Below are 22,721 nucleotides of genomic sequence, written 5' to 3' on the forward strand. Positions count from 1 at the left end.
CATTTCACCGTATTCTTAGATTCATGACGAGTGGAATCAAAACACGAAAACAAACGATCAAACAGAATAAATGATGTGATCAAAGTCAAATATCAATCTTTTTTTTTTTTTTAACCCGATAACTTGACATTGATACTGTGAAAACATTGTGGGATATCGGAAACTGATATCTGGTATATAACTTTTGACTTTTCACATTTCTTTTATTCTGACGGGTAATTTATGGAACAAGTTTCTTTAAACTTGTTGAAAAGTCGTCGGCAAAGATTTCTTGGCTTTGGAAATGTGACACATCTGATACACAAATGATTAAATAAATGAAATTGTTAGTGCAACTAAACTGTATTATTAAAAGTGACGGTGGGCAGTGAGCGCGTCGTGAGTCCGTGCTCTGGTCCAATAAATCCTGAGAATGAGAGACTGAAATATGACTTTGACATTCCGCCCTTTCATTCTTCTTACTCATGAAGCCCGTTTCTCCAAACCCACGGTGGGTTCAGTCACCACTGAAGCTCAGCGGGTTAAACTAAATATTCCGCCAGGGACTGGGAGTGGTGGCGTCGTCCCGCTGGGATTTGTCCCGGTATGCCGTCTGGCCAGTACACCACCGGACACCGTGTATTTCCAATAAATATTTGTATCGGAGGTGTTTACGCCAGGTGAAGGACGTAAAGCGCGTTGCTGTTGTAAACTCGGCCTCTTCGACTAACAAAAAGAATTCGATGGGAGAGGAGTGAATCTGAAACGTGAGAATGAATCCGGGAGCTGAAGGTCAATTCAATGAAATACAGTTTTGATTTTATTGTCCACATTCAAACCAATAGATTCAATTTCAAATTAAACTGTTCAGATTCTGATTTAAAGAAAAAACTCACCTCCTGCTGGCACAAGATTTACCCCGTACTGCAGTATAGAGACCTGACTGGATTAAATCAGCCAATCAGGACGACCCTCTGCAAGTCAGATTTTCTGTTTTCTCATTGTGTCTTTTTTCCCCGTGCTCACAATTTCACACTGCATGCTCACGATTGTGACGCAAATATGAAATATGATCCCATACATGCAGGCGGACTGGAGCGCGGACACAATGCTGCTCACACACGCCTCATCTCGCACGTGTGAGGACAAATGTCACTGCGAGGTTATTAGAGAATGTTGCAGGTGGAACAGATAAACTAGTTCTGCCCACAGAGATCATGGCCTTTGTCAGGAAGAGTTTCACTGCTGCGCCAGCAGGCAGCACCTCCACCCGATCACCGGACCCGCACCCTTCGTGAGCACAAGAAACACTTTGGCCCACGTTCCCCCGACCTCAGACTGTTTGGAGTTAATTGATTGATTCTATGTTTTTCTTTTCTTTTCTTTTAAATGCCATTTTTACTTGTATTTTTTATTTCTCATGATCTTTTCGAGTGACTTACTCTGTTCAGCGGTTTGAGCAATTTGACCCATTTTAACTGTTTGTGAATGAAATAAAACACTTTTTTTTTTTTCATCCATTAAGTTTTCTGATAGCTCCGTGGTGTTAAAAACCGGTCCTCCCAGATCATCCGTGACACATCCAACTCAACACATATTCAATTTCCTCCCTTCAGGCAGGAAATCCACGTCAATCCACTTCCTCACCGGAGTCAAACTGCTGAACTCAGTTTCACTCATGTATGTTCATGTGCAGTGAAGTGTTTGTCACTTTAATGCACTTTGCAATGTGCATCAGATAACATTCGCCAAGTTTTAGGTTTTTTTTTTAATGCACTGTCAGAGAGGACATGTGACCGAAATGATAATTGAAGGAATTTAGATTTTTAAATTCTATATATTGCTATTTGAGTGAAAACACTATTTCTTCTGCCTCTCATTCTGTTCCGTTGCGGCTCTTTTATTGTGTTTCTATGCCCTCTTTGACGCGCCTCTGTCATGTTGGGTTATGAACAAAGAGTTCAGAAGTTGATCTGGTCCAGGTGAATTTGTGTTTTAAATCCTGCAGGCGGACGCTGCAGCGACTTTGGATTTGATAAAAGCTGCAGATCCAACCGGACCGCAAGCAGCTCGGAACGGGAGCCTCTCCACCCCGTTTTAATAATGGAGTCCAGCACCTCCATGGTCCGCTTCTCCTGATGGTCGGTGAAGACGCACACTGGTTGGCGTTTTGTGAGTCTGAATCGATGAAGGAACGCCTCCGGAGCTCCACGGCTCCGTTTCCTCCTGCAGACGAACCTCCTCTCAGCTCTCAGCTCAACAGGCACGCCTCGGGTGAACCAATCCTGCACTGGTGTTTACATTCATCACATTTCTCCGAGGGTTCAACCTCACCTTACCAAATCACATTTGCTTCATTTCCGCGGGGCAGGAGGGCCGACGGTGTGAACGTGACCTCACGTTGACCCGTGAGGCTGAAGGGGCTGCCGTCACAGTGGGGGCATTCAGAGAGCTCTGTGACGGCGGGAACATTTAGACGGCAACTGAAAACCTTTGTTGCATTTTCTGGGTCCATTTAGCAGTAATGAGACCAAGTCACTCATGTGGAAGTCCCAAGTCTATTTGTCTTGGGCAAGTCAAGTCGTCTTATTTTCACATACTGTTTTAACATACATTTACTCTATTTTGAATGATATATACTTACTTTGCTTTTACAACCAAAGTTTAACAACCATATTTACCTCATGATCTGTCTGTAAGCAATACTCGTGTTTTTAGCTTGTAACGTTTCAGTTTCTGAGCCAGTACTTCATTAAGTCCTCACACAGTTTACAATCAACAATTCTAACCAAATTTCTCGGTACTTCATCTTTGACACTTGATTTTTTTTACTGCATGTAAAGATGGAGGTGAGTCTCACAGTCACTGCCGGGGGTTGTTTACTGGAGTCGTCAGAGTTTCTCCATCAAACCTGGGCAGTGCTGCCAGTGTCAGGAGTTTAGTGTGAAGGGATTATCGGTGAAAAAGCTTTGAGCAGCTGTAACTGTGGGAGAGTTGCAGCGATTTGTGTGTGTCAGTAAATTTGAGGTCACCTATTCTGTGTACTTTGATTTCTCTCTCCACAATCACAACACAACACTTACACATTCACGCTCATGTTGTCGCTCTGATTGTTGCTGGGAATTTAGTGGAAAAACAACTTTGTGACGTTGAGGACAAGTTTTTTTTCCGGGTGATGAAAATACTCCCCATGTTGTTGGACTGCGGCAGGAAACCAGAGAGGACACGCAAACTCCAGAGTTTGAACCCATGACCTTCCTGCTGTGAGGTGAGAGTGCGAAACCACTGCCCCACTGTGCAGCCCGACGGAGGGAAAAGCTCCACAGTTGCTCCACACAGATTCGAAGGATATTAATAGAATAGAGTATTAAGATATCAAATATTAAGAATACAATATTAAATAAGTAAATACTAACATGCACAAGGAAAAATCAATATTTATAAAGCAAATGGTAAATAAATACATACACAGTGAAGAGCTGGACAGTAAAAACAACCAGCCGGTGCTGTCAAATTCTCTTCTTCACGTTTTATCTGATTCAGTGGAGCCTGTAAACATTATTCTTTGCACTTCAGTCAGTTTTTTTAAGATAATTGTAGGACAAATATTGATATTGCATGATGAGACATGTCTGATACATTGTGCAGAATAAAGGCGGTGGTTAATCTTCACGTAGTTTTAATACTAGATGTTGCTTTTGAACCTCTAATGGTCTTAAAATGATTTTCCATCGGATCTCAAACTAAACTCTGAGGAGCTTTGTGTGTTTTTAACTCCTCTGTGTTTTACTACACTGGGTTGCTATTTTGTGAGACTGTCGTGATTTTTTGGGCCTTTTTCAGTATTGCAGTAACTTGCAAATGGTGTAATCAAATATTTTATCCATTATCGTGATAACATTTGATCAATAATGTGATAAGTTATTACAACGTTGAAGCAGCATTAAAAAAAAAAGTATTGCTGAATGTGATAACTGCTGCTAATCATCATCATCATCATCATCATCATCATCATCATCATCATCATCATCATCATCATCTTTATTACAGACATATCAGTCCATAAAAAAACATTCACAAATACAGAAAACTGGTAAAAAAAAAAACCTGTATAAAAATATCAGAAATAGAACAATCACAGTAGAATATCACCTTATTTATAAGAGACACTCGTACCAATTCCAATGACTGGGATGAGTCAGCAGCGTTATAATGGTGTTCTGAGAATCCTCAAGCCTGCGTATGAATTTAGACATCAGATTCCTCATGAGAGCCTGAAAAGTAGAACATCTCACTTGCTCTTTCCCAGCGAGGTTTTTTTCAGCCGGATCCTCAGAGCATCATTCTAAGCAACCTTAAGCCGCAGTAAGCTTGATTTTCCCAGTTTAATCCACAAGGGGGCGGTATACAAGGGAGTATTTTGTTTTGCTACTGACACTGAGTTCCTGTTCTGACAGGTAAAAATGAGGGTAGTTGAGCTCCTTATCCTCCTTAGTTCTACGTATCAGAACTGTGATCTTTATGGCATTATATTTAACATCATATTTTAGCCCACACTCAGAACAGATATTTAAAAGCTGCAGAATGACCAGATCATCAGCATACATGAGATGATTAATTATCTTGTTACCCAGCACACATCCAGTTTTACAACTATTCAGTTGTTGAGACAACTCATCCATGTGCAGGTTTTTAATTAATTTCATAAATAACGTTTCATGGTTTACACGGTCAAAGACCTTAGAGGCACCAGTATAAGAACAGATGAATTTTTTCTCATGTAAACTTCAACAGTTTCTTTCAAAGCATAAATAGAGAGATCAGTGCCATGTTTGGATTTAAATCCAGACTGATTATCATTGGTACCAATATATTTAGTGATTTGATCTAATAGAACCCTTTCCAGTACCTTTGATACCACACTGGCAAGCTCAATAAGCTCGTAGTTATCTCTAGTAGTAGGCTCCCAATCCTTCCAGCTTTGTCCTTAATGACAGGAACTAACAGGACGGACAACATAGAGTCTGGTAGCAGACCATGACCCAGTGAAGCACAGAGCAACAAGTACTGCAACCTTTGGGCTGGCAAACTTCAGATGCTCTGCGGTGATCCCATCTGAACCACTTGCTTTGTCAGACAGCTGTACTATTGCCTCCTTTGCTGAGAATCCCACCATTACACAGGGTTCCCCTTTAACACTGTCGAGTAGTTCCTGATAGTGTTTTCTCCTTAACTCTGCTATATTCTCTGAAGCAGAAACTCCCTCTACTGTACATGCAGCTGCTTTTCTCTTATTTAACGCTCTCACTTCAGAAATCTGTGAGCTTGTTCCTGAGGAGTTCTTCAGCCGTTGAGTCTGCTCTCATTACTTTCTCATTTCTGCACACAACACGTACAGCATATCTGAACCCAGCATTGGCAAGCTTCTTGTGGGACGGCCTGCCTGAATCCAAGCTCTGAAGCCTTCTTCAGCTGCTGATGATGGACAGCTACATGTTTATTCCATCCTGGTTTGATGTTATATGTATTCTTATAGGCAGTAAAGTGTGCTCTGCTGGCCTCATAAATAGATCCTATAGGACCATTATAAAAGGAGCTAAGGGATTTACCATGAGAAACATTTTCACAGTTGACATTAGAGCATCTATGGGTAGAAATAAGCCACCTCAGTTCTCTTATAGTATACCAGAAGCTCCTCATTGTCAGATTATGTAAACCAAACTGCATTTGTTGGGAATAAATGCCTTTTTTGGGGGATTTCTGTAGTTTGATGATCAAAAACAGAAAAAATATGACATTATTGGCAAGTTATTATATTATTGGTTGTCTATGAATGTTCCATGCACTGTATTTTGTAATAGTGTGTTTTTATATGTGTTTGTGTTTTAACACTGTGTTTTGTCATTTCACTTACCTTGATGGCTGAGATACAGGTAAAATAAACAGTAGAACAGTAGAACAGGGGTGTCAAACATGAGGCCCGCAGGCCAGAATCAGCTTGCCGGAGTCCAATCCGGCCCTCCAGTTGAAATTTGCCCCCTCTGAGGAATTTTCACAATTAACTGCAATATATTTATTTGGCCACCAGGGGCGCACTTGAGTTTGTTTTGAAGGATGCAGCAGACAAAGTGAGTCTTTATCATTTTTATTAATACTTCATCAGCATAACATTATATTCTCATCATCATCATCATCATCATCAGATCTGAGTGACCTTCACAGTTTGGATCCAGTCAGCAGCCGTTGTCTCGCGTGTCCAGTTCTCAGACTCCACGTCCACATGACATCCAGTGAAACCGCTTCAGAAAGGCACTTCCTTCATTTTCCCCTCACAGCTCATTTCCTTCGGCTTCATGTGGGCAGTTCAGTTGGGGAGGTGGGGGTGGGGCGGAGGTGTATTTGCTTGTTGCATGAGCTCCATCAGTGTTTGAAGCCTCGCAGGCCAAAGTCTTCATCAGCTGGAGGAGGTTTTGGTGTGTGTGTGTGTGTGTGTGTGTGTGTGTGTGTGCGCGCGCTTGTTGTTGGAAGAGGATCAGTGTCACACAGGCCAAAGCAGCTCTTTGCAACTAGACATACTTTGCATAAATAAGATTTTTTTTTCTTTCTTTCCAAATCTGTGTGCAGGTAGCACCGCCTGCTCCTGACTGGTTAGTACACACCTCCGATAAACACTCAGCGGCTCGAGGACCGCTGCGGTCGACATTTATAAACAAATAAAACACAAAGATATTTAAAATGTTGATCATGGCCTCGGGCTTCAAAGAAAATATGAACAAAATCAAATTTGATGAAATATCCTAATATTTTGAGATACTGTAGTACATGGGTTTCATGAGCTGTGATGAAGGTTTTTCGGTTTTGGTGGGAAAAAAAAAAAAAAATCAAGTTTGTCACAGTTTAGAGGAAGAGTTCCTCTCCGCTCCTGCTGACTGACACCTTTCACGTTCTGTCTCATTGAGTTCTTCCTTCCTTTAAGGCGATATGCTGAAAAAACCACGGGCACTGAAATATTGTAGGTGGGGATGCACCGATACCGACGGCAGTATATCGGTTCCAACACGGCAAGGCTGTGGAAGCTCCCCGATACAGCAGGGCAAGAATTACATGAGCGACGTCGGCTGCAGGTACAAAACAGAGCCAGAGGCAGTGCCTCCTTCGTGTAATGGAGTATGAATTGGGCCTAATGGCATTTAAGTACTTGTATCGGCACTCGGTATCATCAAGGAGCTAAAGGTTAGTACCCACACTCGTACTTGTGGTATCGGCACGTCCCTAATTCTAGAAGCTAAATCCTGAATGTCCATGAAGAACATTATTCGGTAATGAGGCAGTCGGCATCTCTCACCAAAAAAAATACTGGATTTTCTTTTAAAAAATAAAGACTTCAGCTGTTGATGAATAGTACAGTTACGTTCAAGTTTCACTTGATACGGTTAACGATGCATGCACTCATAGAGACTGAATGGAAACACACACACACACACACACACACACACACACACACACACACACACACACACACACACACACACACACACACACACACACACACACACACACACACACACACACACACACACACACACACACACGCACGCTTTAGAAAAATAGTGTAATAGTGTGCATATTTTACACGTTTCTATAAAATGTTCTCCGATAAAAACTTCTCCTGGGTCAGTTTGTTGTTTTCTCTCCTTTTTTTTTACAAAAGTGTGTTTATTTGTGGGCGCATGCGTGAGGAAGTTGACATCAGACGGTGGAAACGCGCTCAGGCTCGTCTCTCCCGTCTGTGAGTGACGAGACGTTCAAGGTTGAGTTCAGTATTTAAAAAAAAAAAAAAAAAAAAACGGAATTTCGTTGTATTTGCACAATGACAATAAAGCTTCTTAAATCTTAAAGTATTTGATTCTATGAAGAAGTAGCGGAATGGAATCGCTGCAGCGCCACAGACCACAGTCGAATGAAATTAAAGAGTTAAATAGTATTAGAATGTATAAATGCTCTTTCAGCAGCACGCCTGCCACTATTATACAATCAAATGAACACATGTGGAGGATGTGACGTGCAGTCTGAACATCGTGAGCAGAAGTGACGGAAACTGGAGCATTTTGCCAGAGGAAAGTCCATTTTTAGCTTCTTTTTTTTTTCTTTTTTTCTTTAAATGGTGCAAACCCAGCATGCAGTCTGGAAGATCGTCCAGGCAACGCTTCAACTGAAAACGTTTGCTTTTTTTTTTTAGTTTCAGAGACATTTTGCATTTATACGGCAAGATCTTGAAAACAAAAGTCTGTTTGCAGGAAACGGGGAAAACGACGTAGTTCTCATGTTGGGCCACTAGTGGGCGGTATTGTTCTGTACTTATGTGGGCCGAGACTTAAGTTGACTTGACTTTTGCTCACTAAGAACTACCTCTCGATAAAAAGCAATTGTTGGTTTTTTCACATGATTCTTTAATGAGCTACGGTCACTTTTTTATTCCCAGTCCTTGTCTGGGAAAACATGGGTCACATTTTTCTAAATTTCAAGTTCAGTACATAAAAACTCCAGTTTTATTTCTTTTTCCTTGCCCCACTGTTAAACACTAATTCTGTGAGGTAACAATTATAAGATACAACCAATAAAGTAATAATGGCCAATAAAATGAAGATTTTCACAATTTTTGGGGAATAAAGCCAATAATAACAGTAGTTTTCATTTGATTGAGGATTTCCTAGTGAACAATGAGGGCCGGTCAAGCAGAGCTGACGTTCTGAACTATTACTTGGCTGCTGCTTGACAGTTTGAGGCAACTTGTTTCAGCGTGAAGGACTGCGAGGACGCTTCACGTGTCACGCTAAACTTCCAGCTGTTGTACCGAGCTGTGGTTTATTCCCGGAGTAGGTGACATGGATGGAGCAGGCATCTTCAATCCGGTGTATCACGTTTGCAGTAGTCGAAAGGTTGTGTTTTGGCCTCTCTTTGTGTACTTCTACCCCCATACCAAGTATCTATCAAAAGCTGTTGCTGAAATATCAACAGGCATAAAAAAATATTCGGAGATAGTCAAATGAAACACCTTCCGCCCGCATAAATCCGAAGCTTTTCAAAGAACCTGCAGAGATGACGATGATGATTTGTTTTATTTGGTGCAAAAAAATAAAAATCTTAATAAAAATGACAATGAAAATATGTATAACATTCGAGATATCGCCGACGTTAACCATCTATTAAAACCCTAAACTGAGATGGAACCATGACTCTGCTGTTCCTCTCCAGCCATCAGGCACTGTCTGAATGATGCGAGAGCACAACGACCAGTGTGGAGCGACGCTCGGCACAAACAACAACCGGCACCACTTCTCCATAACGCCACACCGCAGACCGACCGCTCAGCGTTAGTCAGAATGTAAATACTGGCCCATGATGGCTGTTTTAAATGGAATAAAACCAATAACCTAATAACATTTGTAGAAATTATTTGACTATTATTACAATATTGAAGTATCTTTTCTTTTTTTTTTTGAATCCCTTGTAAATGTAAATGCAACACTGCAGCCAATAAAACATGAAGAAAACTGGATTTTTTTTTTGCCGTCATTGTGCCGTTTGTTTATCAAAAATATGTATAGTGGAAAGCATGATCATCATATTCCTTCACTGAGGTTACACACTATGCAGTACTCTCTCTGAATTCTCTATTAGCTTTTACTACATTCACAACTCCCCACATTACTACATCACGATCAGATAGAACGTGATCAGCCACTGTTCTACTTCCTCGTGTTCCATTAGTTGTGCTTCTGTTTCACTCGGTTTATTTGCTTTTAAAAGACCAAGCGGCCCGAAACAGACGCAGTTTCTGTGATCCGATCTTAAGGTGCAGTTTGTATGAAAAGTTAGGTTTTTGGCTCCTCGTCTGAATTCCTCCTCCCGCCGACCTGCAGGGCACGATGACCCTCAGGCGGACGGAGTGTTTCTGCGTCGGAGGAACGCCACACGGACAACGTGCTTCTCAACACTGGTCGTCGTGCTGCTTTTTAAAAGTGTTGTTATTTTGCACAGTATTGCATTAAGCTGCAGTAAACAGTTCGTAGTGCTGTTTTGTCGTATTAACGGCGTTTGGTCAGGATCCCGTCACAAACTTATGGCTTTTTTACCAGCAGACCGACTTCTTCATTTTGTAACTTTCTGTGGATCCCGGTTTAAAACCCGACAGCGCCCAGTGACTCTGACGCCGCAAAAACAAGGACAAGGTGGAGCGCTCTTCGTTCCCACCTGCTGGAGAGGTGTGGCTGCAGACTGAGTGAGGAGGAGGAGGAGGGGGGGGGAGGAGGAGGAGGAAGAGGAGGTTGCAGGGGACAAATCAACAGGAAGAACCTGGAAAGAACCAATGATGCCGCAGAGGCTGATCTCTGACAGGCGCACTGCCGGCTGCGGGTTGTCATGGTTACAGCAGCGCGGCTGTCGCAGTCCCGGGTGCGGCGGTGTCCCCGTCGTCACGGTTACAGAGTGATTATGGTGCCGTCCTCTCTCATGCTCTGTTGACTGCTGCTGGCGGCGTGGGCGGGGTTCCCGTTGTGATTGGACGTCGCGGCGCCGTCGCTCAGCGACGCTGCGATGCTATTGGGCAGCGAGACGCTCTGTGGGAGGGGCCGGCCTCCGGCGGGGAGCTGCGGCCCGTTGCTGGCTGAGTCTCTGTTGAGGTTAGTGTTGTTGCTGTGAGTCGACCGGTGGGAGTCGTAGGACGTCAGGCAGTCGTTCTCCAAAATGATGTCGCCGTCATCTTCGTCGTCTTCACTCTCTCCTTCTGCGATGCTGTTGCTGCAGTGGCGAGAAACACAACAACTTCATAGAAGACCTCCGAGGGAATCACAACAATCCACCTACTTCTGCATCTACAGTACACGTAGTACTGCACTGTAATACTGGAGCCACCAGGCGACGCAGTCGTTCACGACAACACATAGCCTTTGTGTGTGGATTATAGATTAGGCTTAATAGCATTTAATAAGAACTCGTATCGGTACTCGGTATTGGCAAGTAGCTAAAGGTGAGTACTTTAATGGTATCGGTGCGTCTCTACCAACAACCCCCCAAAGAGTGATAATAGAGATGTCTTCCCTCATCCATGCTGCAGTGGGCTACAACTGAGGAAAACATTTAAAAATAACTAAATAAAAAACAGTCAATGAATGAATAATATGTATAAATATTGTAAAATATGCTACCAGAATGAATAGATAAATTAATAAAATATAAGAATATAAAATGTAAAAAAAAAGTTACACAAATGAGGGCGAAAATACAAACAAAATGAAGATTTAAATTAGGAATAAAAAGTGACTAACAAGCCAAAAGATGGATGTGAATTAAAAGCTTCATTAAAAAAGGAGGGCCTTGTGCCTGTTTTTAAAAATGTTGACACTCTCCTGCAGGCTGTTCCATCAATGAAGGACAAAAGCTCCGTTCACACAAAAAGTGTTTTCACGTGAAAAATGTAAATTTTGTTTCAAAAAACGCTCACCGTCCATGTAAATGGGGGAAACTCAACTTTTTGGAAACGCTGCTACTGTGCATGCGCACCGAGGACATAGGAAGAACTTCTCCTGCACATGCTCAGTACATGAACAATGACGACAACGTTTCCTCCGTCGTGTCGTGACTCTCAGTCCAGAGTCTCCTGGACTTGGTAGTTTTATAGTCGAGTCAACGTGACAACAATCCAACTCTGTGGTCCGTCCACTAAAGTGTCTGTGTTCTCCCTTTGTTAATGTTTACAGCGTGTTGTTGTCTGCGTGTGTGTGTGTGTGTGTTTCCACTACAAAAAACAAACAACAGCACCAACTATTGGTTCAAAATACTGTAATGCAATGTAATGTGAACCCACCATCTGGTTGTTTGTGCTGAACAGAACAGCCCAAGCATTTTTTCTTATATATGGTCCGGTATAAACTCTTCACCGCCTTGTCCTTTCAGCTCCACTCTTATTTACATAAAACTATCTCAGCAGTGAAGATTAAAGTTGGATTTAAAGTGAAGAATGCTGCAGGCGTGCTGAAGGTCCTGAACTCCCTCTATCTAACCACAGCCTGAACAAAGAACGAGTCCACATGTTGAGTTCAACCAGTTTCAGCCACTGAACAATGACTGAGGGGAATCCACTGTGCTGCTGGTGGAACCGTTGAAGCTGCTGCAGAGAGCGGCATGTTCCACTGGTGATTATTTCAATTCCATCCTCAGTAAAACACATACACAGTACATGCTCTCCTCTTTGCAGTCCACCAATTTCATTTCTTTAGACCACTCATGTAATCCCCTCCCGGTGCTTGTGGCTATATTCGTCCCCATAATCCAGGGTCAGAAAGGCTGTGGTGCTTTTAGGAAGGTGTTTTCCACGGACTGTTAAATTGGTCAAATCGGGACTGAATTCTTTCAGGAAGGAGCCGGTGCGATGGAGGCGACTGAAGCCAGCGTGTTGCTCGTTAGAATCACTGGACCGTCAAGAGCTTTATGTGGGGGAAGCCTCCTCCATTGTGGACCCTAAGCCAGCGCCGTGCGGCTGGATTCTCCTTTGTGATGTTTATAATGTAGGGATGTCCGGATCGGACGACAACATGAGATCAGGCTCAATTGTAAGATTTGTTTTTTTTGGATTGACAGACACAAATTGAGCCAATTGGCTGTCGAACATCCCGACTGCAGCAGGTACAGCAACACAGAAGCTAAAATGTCAACAGTGTGGAAATACTTCAAATGACCAAAAGAGTCCAACAGTCACTTCCAATATCTGCAGTCACAGCATTTTAAGAGCTATTTCGGACTTTGCTTTGAAAGGAACTGTACAAGAAAATATGTCACAACATGCAGGATTATTTAGAACAAGAAAGGACTTGTGTTAGGACCCGTTGACACGGGCAGCACTTCAAGTGAAAACGCCTCGATTTCCCATTTCAGAAAAGTGTCACGTTTATGCTGCAACATTTTGAAAACGACGTCCACCCACGTGGAAACGGCCGATACGCTGAAAACAATGTAGTTTCCATGCCAGGCCACTAGTTGGTGCATGTTTTCGTATTAAAACTAGACACACATGCAGAGGACAACACGTTATTAACAATGGGAGTACCTGGACAGACGACAAAGTTGGATTGTGATTCTGGGTGACCGTCAACTATAACACTACAGAGTCCCAGGAGAATATGGACTGGGAGTCAGGACACTCTGGAGGCCGCCATGTTTGTTATTGTCCATTTACTCGTGCATGAGCAGAAGATTAGTTGCTCAGGGCCGTAGTGCACATTTCACCGCACATCAGCGCCGCCTACAGGGAGTCAGAACGTTTCCTGAAAGTTGTGTTTTTCCTTTCATTTACACAACAATTAAGTCGGAGCGTTTTCAAAAAGTTGCGTTTTCAGTGCCTCCGACTACAAAACACAACAAACGTTTCAAGTTTTCAAACGAAAAACGTTGTGTAAACAGGCCCCATGCAGAAGAAGTGCAAGAGGAAATCCAGGAGACGAGGCACTTTGCCAAAAAAACTGGACAAATTAATGTAATTTTGGATAAGAGTAAACCACCTGGCAGGTCGATATACAGAGAGAATATAATCATCTGATTTAGGGATCGGCTGATGGTTTGATTGAAAGAAATCCTCCCCATTTAAAACTCTTACATTCCCATGTACACGCGACAAATAAAGCAAGTTACTTTTCTCTTTTCCTTCAGGAAAACAACATGAACCGTGACTATGATTAGCTTTAGCTCAAAAGCATCTATTATTTGCAGGTGGTACCTGGCAGTGATGGGGTTGCTCTGAGAGGCGGGGCTGGGCGAGTCATGCGACAGAGCCGAGCCCGCAGATCCAGCGGAGCCCACAGAACCAGAGTTTCCCATGGAGGCTTTGCTCCCGCGATGCACGACGTTGTTCCGCTGGTTGGCCGGTTTCACAGTAACTATCAGGTTGTGGCTGTTGGCCACCATCATGTCTGTGACCTGGAAGAAGAAGCAGAAGATCTCAGCTCGGGTAGAAGAAGAGGAAACATGGACGGATTGTGACGGCGTTATTTACCTGGTCCAAAGATTTTCCCGCGACGTCGATCCCGTTCACCTCCAGGATCTCGTCGTTGACCCCGAGCAGCCCCGTGCTCTCAGCTAAACCGCCTCGCACCAGACGGGATATGAAAACCCCAGGTACCTACAGGAGGACGGAAAAATAATCCAACGTCAGAGCTGATTTTCAAAAGAAACCGTCTCTGACGTTACACCAGCAACTGTACATAATATCATCACACATTTCCTAAAAATTCAAAGTACAATGGTAATGTCAAAGTGTATTTCAAACATTTTTTTTCAATCTAATTCATAGTTGTTGTTTTGCTGATTACAGAACATCTGTACTTCAATTCTATCACTGTTGTTTTCTTCATGTTATTGGCTCGTTGCCAATTACCTCACGGGATTAAAAATGCTCTTCAAACTATTTTATCAGAATTAGAGAAATTTTTTTTTTAAAACAGTGGAACAAGTACGTACTGTAGACTGTGGGTCAAGACACAGAGCTCGCCGTCAATGAGTATCAGTCATTCTTTAATCATGTCGAGCATGTAGCATCGCAACTCAACTTTATTTAGAGAGCAACACCTGCTGCTGAAGCCAAAGTGCTTTTCATAAATAGACTAATAATATATATATTATTAAATGAGCAAAACCCAAAATACAGTGGAAGAATAATAAAACAATAAAATTGGGAACAGTAAAAACAGGCAGAGTCTCAAACTTGGTTAAAAGCCAGGGAATAAACGTGAGTCTTAAGATTGAAAGTGGAAAGTGAAGGGGATTGTCTGACGAGCAGTGGGAGCTCATTCCACAGAAAACTGAAAAAGCTCTGTCCCCTCTGAGCTTCCGTTTGGACCTCGGCACCGAGCAGGAGTGGAGGGATGAAGCAGCTCAGCGAGGTAAGGCGGGGCAAGACCATTCAGAGATTTAAAAAGAAATAAAAGAACCTTAAAATGAATTCTAAAATGCCCAGGCAGCCAGTGGAGAGAAGCCAGAACGGGAGTTTTGTGTTCCCCCAGGAGCCACTGGGCCCGAACATAGCCTTAGGAGTAGCATGTAGCATGTAGCATGTAGCACGGCTCGGCGTAAAATCCTCCCGGATCCACTGAGCAGTTAAAACAATGAGTTATTTAATCTTGAGCGAGCTGAACCAGTGAAATAAAGACACAACCTTTAAATTTAAACCTTCAAGTTAGTCTTTGTTGAGGGGCGGAGTATACGTGGGAAAAAACTTTGATATTTTCACAAAAACAAATAATTTCTACCAATATTGACCACAATCTCAACATAAAGTCGATTTTAATGATACTTTGTGGTGCAAAACAAAGTGAAATGTCCAAAACTCTCCTCCTGTAGCTTCTTATATTATCCATGTTTTTACAAACTCACCCAGACAGCATGGCTGTGAGACTAATGCTCGCTTTCATGGCAGCATCACCGATATCTCAGCCTGATTCACAGCTGTGTTGTGTCCAAAAGTCCGAAGAAATTTGTATAAAATAAAAAAATAAATAAAATAAAAATCGATGTTTTCTTAGAAATGTTCACAAATTGCTTGGTGGTTTGGCCGGATCAGAGCCTCTCGTGGGACAGTTTTGGCCCACGGGCCTTATGTTTTACACCCCTGCTTTAAAGTTCCTCTACCAGAATCCACGGGTGAAAAATTCTAAATTCCGGACCCAGTTTTAGTCTAATACATTGTCGATATCTTTCTGAAGGATGTTTGACATTTGAAATAATTTCACCGACAAGTGTGAGTACTTCGATTTGGTCACTTAAATGCTGATATGAGTACTTAAAAACAATTTCAAAAATGTTTTATTGCCAGTAGCTGCCGTTTGAATGTAATTTTTATTACTGAAATATCAGTTTTGTTTTTGTTTTATTCAAACGAGGCATCTCCACAGTTCGCCAGTCTAGAAACACACTGTGCTTTTTGTGCCTCCGGCTTCTCGGCTGACGTGATGTTTATTGCGGAGAAATACGATCCAGGATATTTTTGCTGTTAAAAAATTATTTACTACGCCTTTCATGCGCGCATTTCCTGCCTAAGTAATCTCATCAGCCTCCTGATGGACGGCCTGCGCAGAGTCAGAGTCAGAGTCAGAGTGAGAGGGAAAAGTAGAGCTGCAAACAGATTGGAGTGCGGCGTGGCCTGGACTGGTGTGAAACAGCTTCACCACTTAGCATCACTTAGTCCCCACTTAGCGCCACTCAGCATCCTGGAGGAAATACGATTCATCCTTTCATTCAATAAATGTTTTAATGGTGTGTTTCTCCTTCTCGACCGCAGCAGAGAGGACGGGTGGTGTCCAGGTGGGAAACAGTCCTTTGAAATAGACAAGTGTCGGTGGAGATGTCTCTGTGGAAGGTGGTGGTGTGTTTGTTTTTCAGTCAGCATTACATTCGTCCACTTCCAAATCTCCCCGGCGCACCACTCCGTGGTATCTACGAGTCGCGTTGCTAATTTTTTGCCCGAGGATGATGAATCCAGATCCTTCTCTCCTCTGCTTCTAATTGGCTAGTGCGCGCTGCATTCACTGATATGATTGGTTAATGTCTGTTTGCCGTGCAGCACGAGGGCTGACGAGCCAATTAGAGGCAGAGTAGGGCAGGTCGTTATGAAATGTTACCAACCGCTAAATAATAACGAAAATATGTGACAATGAACAAATACCATGATGGATTTTCACTAAATAGAGTCGTCTTATATATCACTGTTTCTATTAAAAAATGTAATTAAAAAAAAAATAATAATAATTTTTTTTAAAAGGTTGAGAGTATACCCATCTCCAAGGAATACTACACCTCTGGCAGTCTTGTAAATGAGGCCTGACTGATATTGAATACTTGTGGTGTACAACACACAAATAACAAGGAGGAAGTTGCTGCTTTCCAGAAATCCCTGAACAATATACCAAAAAAACAACAAAAAACTATGACTGGAAATTTGTTAACACAGAGTAGTTCTCATGTGACTGAATTTAACAGGCACCTGTGTTTGTTGTTTGAATAAATCAATCAATCAATCAAATGAATGAACAAACAAACAAATAAATAAACATGAAAGCATCCCCCTAAGGTGAAATTTATTGAAACAACCATTACATTTTGAAGTTAATATGCAGGATTTGAGTCTTTATTAATCGGCGTTTATTTATTGATGTACTCTGTACGGGGGACGCCGTGTGACTGTAGCTCAGCCTTGGCAACATTAAAGTCTGATCAATCAAATTCATGATGGTAAATCTCGTGCAAAATGGCTTTTAAAAAGGGGGGAAAAAAAACAAACCTTTGAGGTCTTAGTGAAGATAGACTGTATTCAAATCATCATCATCAAATGGTTGCTCTCACCTTCTCCACGCCCTGCGGCGTCACCCGCACGCTCACCCCGTCACGGATGTAGAAGCCCAGCGGTTTGTGGGTGCCGTGCTTGTGCAGCCGTACCCGCCGGTGGGTCTCCGGTAGTATGTCCACGTCAATGATGGATGAGATTTGTCTGAAGTCCTGCGGCTGTCCAATCAGGAGGCCTGACTTGTTCCTGGAGTGGGCGGAGCCTAAACTGGCAGTGCGCAGTCCTGTTAGGCCCAGCCCCTTTTTACGCCGCTGGAGGGAGTTCGTAGCAAAAACTACAGGCTCATCCTCTGAAGAAAAACACGGAACAAAGGAAAAATGTCATTAGATATATAATCACACAGTAATGCTTTGTGATGTGGAGCAGCTTCACCATGTCACAAAGCTGGTGGTCATATGACTTACAATAAATAAACACTGTCTTTGTGCTGTGAGAGTGGTGCTTCCAAATAACAGTACTCGCTCTTTTTGAATGCAGTCCTATTTTCTTTCTTTTTTTTTTAAATCAAGCCTGTCAAACATAAGGCCGGTGGGCCAAAACCGTCCCGCAAGAAACTCCAATCTAGCCCGCCAAACCACCAAGATAAAATGTAAACATTTCAAAGAAAACTGATTATTAAACACATTTCTTAAGAGTATTGAAACAACACAACACTGAGACGCGAGCTGAGATGTCAGTGACGCTGCCATGAAAGTTAGCAAACTAGCATTAGCCTCAACGCCGTGCTGTCGGGGTGAGATTATGAAAACACCCAGAATGCAACAGCTGTAGGAGAAGTTTTTAGGACATTTCACTGTATTTTGCACCTGAAGGTTTTATTAAAATTTGCTTTATGATTACATCGTAGTAATTTTCATTAATGATTGCTTGGTTTTGTGAAAAGTTGGTCATGGCGCCACAACAAATAAAGCCTTTAAAGTTCAAATGTGAAGGTTATTATTGCACTATTTTCCGGTGTGTGGCCCCTGAACTAAAAAGTGTTTGACACCTCTGCAGTTGCCAAAAGCGGCGTTTCTGAGGATGAGCAATTTTCTGACTTTGTGTTTGGTTATTTTTCCTCGATTTCCATGCTGCTGATTTGTGTTTGAAATATTGACATTTAATACATTACCCTTATTAACACAATGTAGAAGCTTTGAGGCTCTATTTGAGGGCCAAATATGCTTGGAAACGTACAAAATGTAGAAGTTGTGTATTTTGCGATATGTATAACCCAAATGTTGCTATTGCGATAACAATAAATTTGAGATATATCGCACAACACAGGTAGAAATGAAGCGATTGTTCCTTTTGTTTTTATTTTTAATGTATCCTGGAAAAAGTTGAATAGGTATCTTTACAGTCCTAAAAAATAGCTATATCTTTGATCCTTTTCAGAATAGTTCATTCAAATTCCAATTCAAAAAGTTCAGCTAAAGTGCATGTTACTTACACTTGGGATGCACCGATATCGTAACAAATACTGGTATCGGTATCAGTGTATCTCTAACATTTACTAAAGTCTGGACCTTATTGAAATAGCTTTAATGTACAGTGACTTTAATATGCATCAGAGGGGTTGACGATCACAGGTTGCTGTGGATGTTCAGTCGGCTGTGCCAGAGCCGAGCTGAGCCTGGCAATCATTCATTCACACAGGGGATATTTACATAGTTGCAGAGCGCCATCACTGGTTCCTTCTATAATCTAATAAGGTGAAGCGGGGGATCAGAACAGCTTCGGGAACTTTACATTAAATATTATTCTGGGTGTCAAATTTCACCTGTGAATTTTCTCCACACACGCAGTATCATGAATATTACAGTCATACTGAAATCTCCACAGATACTGCTTCTAGTTCGTTAATCATATATCCAACTTTACTTTTCCAGAATGCAGTAATGTTATCTTTCCTTTTAACCAGAGCAGAGAGTTGACGATAAACACGAATTGGGCGGTCTTCAGAGGCAGAGGAAAGGAATAAAAGATAAATGTCAGGACACAGGCTGTTTGAGAATATCAAGTACTATTCGGGGTAGAATCTGAGTGGTTGTACTGTTTGTCCTCCACGCTATTATTTATGGAATTCAACTCAAAGGACCTTGGATAAAAACAGCTGTTTTGACAACGTGACCATAATATCCACAAGCTTTGTGTCATGGTGGTGCGGTGGTTAACACACTGATCTTACAGTGAGGAAACAGATTATTCCAAACATAAACCTGAAATGTTGAGTGACCACTCTAAACTGAGCTCAACAATCCTAACCTGGACGAAACAAGTATAGGAGATTAGATAATTACAATGAGACTAATGGGAAAACAATACTTCTCAACGGTATAAATACACATCAGAGCACAAAATAACCCTTTTTTCCCCCCCATTTACTGATTAGTTCCAGTTGTTATATCTCTAAAGCTGCAGGTGACACTCAATACTTTCTCTCCTGTTTAAACCCCCGAGCAGCTTTAATGAGGACCAACTGTGCAGGAAGACTCGTGTTTCACTGACAACACGCCTTGGAAATGTGTACAATGTCATGATTGAAGCAGGAACCAGGTAGACTTGGAGGTAGAGTTTAGAAAAATAGACCGGAGCACGAGCTCGGTCACGTCTTTAACGATGTGATGAAATATCCTTGTTTGAAATACAGAGGGATTTGTTCTGCAGTAGAGCCTGAGAAAGAGAAGAAGGAACATGAGAAGAGGTGAAGTTCAACTGCCTGCACAAACCCAACAAAGACATCAGCAGACGGGATAATCCTCCTCATCCTCCACACAAGACCGTGGATGTGTAGACCTCTCCTGGACGTGTCGTCCACTGAGCGAGATTAAAATATGACACGACTCTGAACTCAGATAGTGAAGCTCGTGTAAAAAACGCTCCATCAGAAGTGGGCACCCCCGGACCTGGATAGAAATATACCGTTTGTAAACGTGAAGCCTCACAGCGAGACGACGAATATGGTCCACAGGCCCTTTCATGAATGAATGAATGAATGAATGAAAGGCTTATTTCTGGTCTCAGTCCAATACATGAAATATAAACAAAACCTTTACTTGCGTTCTGCGAGAAAAGCAGTGAGAAAACAAGTTCTGTTCAGTCGCTCCTTCAGTGTGAAGCTTTAAAGCTTTCCTGTGCGTCCAGCTTGGATCAAAATGTAGATTTAGTTTCAGTGGGAGAACAAAAGAAGTCTTTACTACTCTTAACTTTTATTTACACTTTGCATGTGTTGGATTTGTGTTCCCTGAAAATTCAAGGATGAAAGGAGTGTAGATGTGATGGGTTTGGTTAAAGAAAACAGACCTACTACTTCGTTTTCTGCACTTTCTGACGTCGCAGTGAGTGAACGAATAGAGTTACACTGATAGAATGTACTGAAAGTGCTCAGACACGTCACACTGGATTCCTGAAGCTTCATCCTTTTCCGCAGCAAACCGGCTGAAACAGGAGCAATGTCAGTTTTGTCGCGATAGCACGGAGAGATAGTTCGGAAATGACAGATATGTTGTTGGGAATCATCAGGTAAATAAAAACACCTTTGGAAGCTGCTTCCAGAACATGTTTTAGTATCTGACCTGTCGTCCCTCGTCAGGCTGTGAGCGAATGGTCACGACACTGGAAATTTAATTTAATTATAGTTTGGTGTAAATCTGTAATCAGTCATTTCTAATCTGTTTAATATACATGTAAACTTTTGTTTCTGAATGAAGGACATATGCCGCTTCACTAACCAAAAAATACAACAGCATCGATAGAACGAGGGGTCATTATCTACATCTACAACACAGCCGAAACTAGAAGAAGCACCTGCTTTGACAATAAAGCCATAAAATGTAAGTAAACCCAGGCAGCCTGACTATAACTAAAGAGAAATGAAGGTTCACGTCGTGGTGTCGGGGGATGTTCACCTGTCTGCCCACAGAGGACAGGCAGGGACCGGGTCGAGATTCTAACACAAGCCGGAGACGACAGAGCTCACTGCAATACGAGTGTCATGAAACCCTCCAGGGGGAGACAACCGGTCAAACTCCTGCAACAGGAATTTGAAGAAGTTGTGACTCCCAGCACAGTCACCATGTGATTATTACATTAGACATTTCATCTAAATTCTCCCCGGCTGCCCCTCCTTGCCACTCCCAGTAGTATCCAGTATGCTGTGAGTTGCTTATTAACAGGACAGAACTGCTCACCCGAGTCCATCCCACTTCTCTTGTGCTTGTTTTTGTGAGTACAGAGTCATTAACGGGGTATGTCAGAAATGTTCTGAATATTTTCCCAGTGCTGAGGAGAATCTGACCAGCAGATTTGTTTTCAGCTTCATGTCTCGAAGGTCCAAAATCACGTTTACTTAACTTAACCTACAAACAAACCTAATGTCCATTTTGTCATACCTGATAAAATTAAAAATGTGTCTGTGTACATTCTTCAAGCAGACACTTTCACAGGCACTGAACCTATCACAGCCACATCTACTCAAAACTTTCGGGGGAAAGTTTCATCATCTCATAATGTATTATACTGTATTCAGTTCTCGTTCAATTCGCTGAAGTTCATAGAAACTGAGCATGTAAATAAAACTATAAAGCGTCGATGGTTGAGAGGATTAGCCCCATTCGCTGTCCTCTTACCGGTTTCTTCAACTAAATGGCAAAGGGAAGCACAAAGCATAGTTTTTACACTTTTCATTACAGAACATTTGCTTTCACACAGCAACATTTCAATAACGATGGACGTTCACACGAAAACGCTGGAAACGAACTATTTCCTGCGGCCACGGTACGCCGTGGTAATCTTTTCTACCGTCTACGTGGAGACGGAGCCCAAACCTTTCCAGAAAGTTGCATTTTCCCCCGTTTGTACGACGACTGAGTCGGAGCCTTTTCGTTTCAGTGGCTTCGAGCACCGTTGTGGCGTGAACAGACACCAAAGACGCCCCGGAAGGTTTCGTTTTGACTTGAAACCGTCATGTGAACAGGGGCCTAAAACTGTATTCCACCTCATTACAGTCAAATGCTTTATTTATTTGTAATAGAAAGACTGAGTTTCACTGCTGGAGACAAAATACCTGAGCTGCTGCTGCTTCATCCCCCGTAAAGCATTCTTCCTGTCTGACAGACACACTTCCTGCAGGACTGCTGTGTTTGTGTGTGCGTGTGTTTCCTGAACAGGCAGACAGGACAGCACCTGACTTACTGGAAAGAGGACCATATTGAAGCCTGAAGGCCCAGACACCACTAAGCCCCCGCCACACACACACACACACACACACACACACACACACACACACACACACACACACACACACACACACACACACACACACACACACACACACACACACACACACACACACACACACACACACACACAC

General features: G+C 42.4%; 1 protein-coding gene across 1 annotated transcript in view; it reads right to left on the bottom strand.

The window, feature by feature from the left end:
- Nucleotides 1–9,081: 9,081 nt before the first annotated feature.
- pard6a (par-6 family cell polarity regulator alpha) overlaps nt 9,082–22,721 on the bottom strand; it is a 36,131-nt gene continuing 22,491 nt past the window's right edge. The window contains exons 3-6 of the mRNA XM_080474906.1: nt 17,368–17,657; nt 14,027–14,152; nt 13,751–13,950; nt 9,082–10,779 (exon numbers count right to left, since the gene is read on the bottom strand). Coding sequence (XP_080331032.1) covers nt 10,461–10,779; nt 13,751–13,950; nt 14,027–14,152; nt 17,368–17,657 — 935 coding nt within the window. The 3' untranslated portion in view covers nt 9,082–10,460. The remainder of the gene's footprint in view (nt 10,780–13,750; nt 13,951–14,026; nt 14,153–17,367; nt 17,658–22,721) is intronic.

This window comes from Lipophrys pholis (genome assembly GCF_963383615.2).
Source record: "Lipophrys pholis genome assembly, chromosome: 11".
NCBI lineage: Eukaryota > Metazoa > Chordata > Actinopteri > Blenniiformes > Blenniidae > Lipophrys > Lipophrys pholis.